This window comes from Taurulus bubalis (assembly GCF_910589615.1).
Source record: "Taurulus bubalis genome assembly, chromosome: 5".
Classification (NCBI taxonomy): Eukaryota; Metazoa; Chordata; class Actinopteri; order Perciformes; family Cottidae; genus Taurulus; species Taurulus bubalis.
The window spans coordinates 30,244,406-30,250,020 of NC_136593.1; the positions used below are offsets into that span (position 1 = coordinate 30,244,406).

The following is a 5,615-nucleotide window of genomic DNA, read 5'->3' on the forward strand; positions in this document are numbered from 1 at the left end:
ATGGGGCCACTTCTGGCTCAAACTAAAACTTTAAAGCCCTTCAACTTTGGAACGACTGTGTGAGTAGATATGGCTTTGAACAATTAAACCATATGCTTACTGTTTCTGAATGTGGACTGATAGTCCCATAAACATATTATACAGTATGTAAAACTTAATGTAAGAACATTTGTTTTTCAAAAATATATTAACATGGTTAAGCAAAACAGTAAATTGTTGTAAAATAAGATGGAAACATTCTGATGGTTTTAAAATAGTGCAGCTTTTAAGCAGCTGATCGTTTGATAGTTGATTAATAACTGTAACCAAATATAATACAAAACACAATACATTGTAAAAAAAATAATCTCACTGGTTATCTGCAAAATCATTGACAACAAGAGTTAAATGATGGTGCAGTTACTCATCAGTTGTCCTCCTCTGCCCGCCCAGTATCAGATTAGCAGTATAAGTCAAAGGGCGTCCATCATGTTCTCCTGCTCAGACCATGGAGGAGCTGCTGGGGAAAAACTAACAGAAGAAATAAGAGCAACACTGTCAAATCCATGTAGTGACATCCTTGAGGTATGTCAAATAAAAGATTAACAATTAGTAGGATTTTCCTTTTGAGTCCAGAACAAAACCTACTGCAGTGAGGAAAGGGATGTTGACTGAGGACAGCACGAACGCCACGGCCATGGGGAAGAAAGACCTGCAGGGGAACCAACAGAGTGCGATGGGAAAAGACACCTTTCTGACATTTAGTATTTTTGTTTTATTTTTTAAATGTAACACGTCATCAATTATGATCTAATGTGATCATGTACAACATGAGCACCTTTCTACAGTATAAGACAAAATAAAAACAATGGGACGATGTCATTTGAAGCCTTATTTTTCGGTCAGAAACACAAACTGGATTACCTGAATAAAAGCACAAAGCCATAACCCTCCACCAGCATTCCAGTGACGGGCCAACGGCACAGCACCAGAGACACGCCTCCCAGGAAGAAGAAAGAACCCCGAAACTTTTGTCTTTGCAAGAAGAAGTGGGCTGTCCTCCTGAGTCCGATGATGAACGTCAAACCAGTCAGAAACAGAATCTAGAAGCGGGCAATCCAACCGAGAAAGCTAAGGATCTATCATATACATGCTTATGCTATAAATAATTATTTCATTTAGCTGTTTGTCTTCTTTCTTCAAACCTATATGTTAACCAATTCTTCCAACAAAAGGTCTTTAATGCCAAATATTACTAAACGGATGTAATCATGTGAACTTTCTTGCTGAGGTATAAGAATATGTCTGTCCCAGCCTGCAGTCATATATTGCCGCTTGGCAGCAGTCTTAGTGTCACTGTTCCAACAAATAAGGTCGTCCAATGCTGTAGATTTTGACAACCAAGTTGACAAATACTGATGCTTTGTCAGTGCCACCTTTTAGCGTCAGCTACCTCCAGTGTGCGTTATTACTGGACGCTCCGGTGAACAGACAGCATGAAGCAGGGGTCTCTAGGAGGCCTGGACCAGATCCCTCTATCTATCTAAAGAGTCTACTCAATGCACATCTGACCGATTCTCTACCTACAAAGTCTGCATGATAGATTAATCTATCTATAATCATGCTAAATCGAACAATTTCACTGAACTAATTACTAATTTCCACATCATAAGCTTCAGTTCTCTGACTGTCCATGTGGACTCTCCCTCTCTTATGATAACTCTGGTTGGCACTCGTCCTTGATCTCTCACTCTTATTCTCAATTTTTTCTTTTTTCTTCCACTCTGATTAAATTACTGTGTGATAAATTGTGCCCAAAGGTGGTAAACTGGTTGACACTGAGCAGAAGTATGTGACATGAAAGGTTACTCACATTCCCGAAGGCCAGCAGGACGGAGTCAAAGTACAGCAGCACACCAAAGAGCAGGAAGAATAAACCGAATCCCATCAGACCAACACCAACCTCTGGAAGACAAACATACACGAGGTATAGGTAAATATCACAACTCAAAAGGAGATGCCTGTATCATAATAACAATGATTAGCAGGTATTAATCTGGGGATAGATGTGGTAATTGGCAGGGTATGAAATCAGTCCTCTATGGGCAATAAGTTCCCTTCAGCCATTCAGCTTTAAGCATGTTACCTCTCAGAGGGCTGTAGAGCTATAACCTGCAGCCGGGAGGAATTACAACTGGGATGTGATGGACATATTTATATTTTTCTTTCTTGGCTTGAATCTTCAAAACAAGGTTCAGTGTTTAACAGCCTGACATATGTGACACTATAAACTATATGAATACACTATAGACCAGATATATGAAGAATAGAGAGTAGAATAACTACAAAACACTTTAGATTAGATATATGAAGAATAGACAGGAGAATAAATATAAATAGATAGATAGATACTTTATTAATCCCCAAGGGGAAATGTGTTGTTGTAGTTGCGCCTTAAATAAATAAATACTCTAAAGACCAGATTTATGCAGTAGAATACAATAGAATAAACACTTTAGATCAGATGTGCTGTCCTCCCAGAATGCATTGCACGGCTGCTTACATATTGGGACTGTAAATGAGGGATCCTGTGGACATGTACCAGTCAGCACTGAAGAGTCACACTAACTTGTAGCTTCCATATAGTTATGATTTGTTGTTAGGTAGGACAGGACCATCTTTAGACTCGTTCCCTAAACGTACCAGGACTGATTATTTATTTCACATAGTTCCTCATAGTGATTCTTGGAGGTTGATAGATATGAGCCTGAACAGATTAAACTGGAAATGAATGTACCTGTTATTAACTGTTTAAAGTTATGCTCTCTAATTAGCCTGCAGTCTTATCCATTGAGGGTCAATGCTGCCACAAACATCTCTGCATTCTGAAATCCAACCAATGTTCTGTGGGCTCTGACTCACTCTAGGACTCTTTAGAAGAGAGCAACTGTAGAAAGACTTACTCTGGAACTCTGTGATGGTCATCATGGTGATCCCGTATGGCTTCCCTCCTGCTCTGCTCCTGGCTACGAGCCTGTCAGGAACAAATGGCTCTTTTCCTTTACTGAACGCTGACCTTTGTGCGTTGATGTTGTCAGTGTGAGCTGAACATTAACCAGATTAGGCACACACTGAGCCTCTGATCACCGCTGGGATTCTCAGGTACAAGTGATAATGGTTTTACCCCTTATCTGTTGTTTGGCTCCTGGATACCTGAGACACTCTGGTTTACATAGTTCTGCCCATATTACCCACACATTGAATGTTAATGCCTAATTAATAATGCCTATTTAATAATAATTAATAGTTAATGCCTAATACCTAGCCTCCAGAAACCATCAGCTCCCTTGGTTCATGTTTACGACACGCCAGATACGTCAGGACTGAAAGTAGTAAATTAAGGTAAACAAATATGTTTTTTTAGTTTGCCTTGAAGGTTGGAAAGTTAGCGTCCTTCAAGTGGAACTCTGGGTGGTAAAATGTTTAAGGTTAACTTTCCTTTTGTAATATCAGCCATTATTGGTAATAATGACACCACAGTAACCCGATGACATCAGTAAAAACCCGTAAAAGGATTCATGTTATGTTTGATATAATAATAAATAACTGACTCGTCTAAGCCTCGATGTGAAAGAATCCAGTCCATCTTTATTGTTGCACTTTATTCATTCAGACATACAGTTTGATACAACAAAGACGGTAGAATATCACGAGGAGCCTATTGGTAACGAGCAGGCCGAACAGTTATGTCAGTATTCTTTTTGGCAGTGAACGTCATCATCAACATAAGATTAGAGCGGTGAACAGATCATCATTCCAGGCATGTTCTATCATACAAAATACTGTGATGAATTCAGAAGCATCTAGTAAAACACAGTATTTCTATACATTCACTTTATTGCAAGGTTTTCTGAAAGCAAGCATTTTTATATATTTTTTATTATTTGCATAGTTCAAGCAGTTTATCTATTCCCCCCAAAAGAGCAATGGTTACATGTGAGAGTAGGATATACTATAACTGAGATCAAAAATATTATATACATTGACCAATTTATATAATGTATATATTCTTTATTTTCATCTTCCACAAATGCTACATCTAGTATCAAATATTGGACAACACAGTTTGTCATTTCTTAACACATCAGATTCCAATTCATTCAAAAATATCTTCAAACAATCCTCAAGAGCAATAAAATAAAATAGTGAAAAATTGAAAACGTAATTTAGTGTAAAATCTTAACTTGTCAACTTGTCATTGAATATTCATGCATCTAAAAAAATATGAACTACCTCTGCTGATCGTAGGCCCTTTCTCAAAGGATACTTAAAACAAGAAAAAATAGAAGTATTCTCTGAAATCCTTGTTTAGTTTTTTGCGTAGTGAGAGCCGCTAACTGTTTCTCAGCATAAATTCTGTGCCGTATTGTCTCCGACGGAATATGACACACAATATCATTCTACAAAGGCATTGAACATTGAAGAGTGTATGGGCAAGTATATATATATATATATATATATATATATATATATATATATATATGTATATATATATATATATATATATATAATATCTATATATAAATAGATATTATATATATATATATAAATATTATATATATATATATATATAGAGAGAGAGAGAGAGAGAGAGAGAGAGAGAGAGATATAACACACACTAAACAAAGGAGGTGTGTGTGTGGGGGGGGGAGGTGTGTGTGTGTGTGTGTGTGTGTGTGTGTGTGTGTGTGTGTGTGTGTGTGTGTGTGTGTGTGTGTGTGTGTGTGTGTGTGTGTGTGGTCACAGCATTCAAATCTGGAGGAGGTTGCAATCAAGACATGGCCAAAACTATTAATTTCGAACATTTAAAGTAAGACGTTACAGAAAGTGTTTGGACATTCTGAGCGACTCAGATCCAGTCACCAATTCCCAAAGAATAAAGAACAAAAATGTAACATAAATAAAACGTACCATACACAAATGAATGCAATAAATCAGTGTTAGCATGAAAATAGAAATGATTACTGAACAAATAATGAGTTGTGTTTAAACATATCGCTCAGTTATTTCACAATATTTGTTTATTTCATGCATTTTTACATATTAAAAATGTATTTATAAAACAAATGCATTATTTAATTAATAATTGTTAAAGAATACATTTAATGTTGGCCATTTTGAATTCCGAATTAAAACCACTATTTGTAGACATTTCTAACCTTCAATCATTGCTTTTCCTCCAGATCCAAACTCCGTTGTAAGTCATGTCATGAATTTGTCCCTTTATCACAACTTATAAACACAGACGTCTCAGACTTATGGCACTGCATGACTGGAGGAAATGTTGGGATATGTTACATGATTCTCAAAGGACTGCATCATTATCTTTCTCCTAATCACAGAGACAACTGCTTTTGTAGCAGAGTAACTCTTCTAAGGTCACTTTCACAATACACTGAACAATATACAGTATATCCAACGTACTTTACCTATACTTTACCTATACTTTAACTATATATATATATATATATAGGCAGACAATCACTGGGGGAGCTGCACTCAGGTGCTATTGGTGCGGTGAATGTGGATGAATTACACTCATATGCATCTGCTGTGGATGCGAGACGTTGTTCAGA

The 5,615-nt window shown here is 36.9% G+C and overlaps 1 protein-coding gene across 1 annotated transcript; it reads right to left on the reverse strand.

Annotated features, from left to right (window-relative positions):
* Positions 1–480: 480 nt before the first annotated feature.
* Positions 481–2,967, reverse strand: golt1a (golgi transport 1A; the record flags this gene model as incomplete). The annotated part of the gene is made up of 5 exons (XM_079218901.1): positions 481–510; positions 628–691; positions 904–1,082; positions 1,853–1,944; positions 2,943–2,967. The coding sequence occupies 5 exons, from the start codon at positions 2,965–2,967 to the stop codon at positions 481–483; spliced, it is 390 nt and encodes a 129-aa protein (XP_079075027.1).
* Between the last annotated feature and the right edge of the window lie 2,648 nt (positions 2,968–5,615).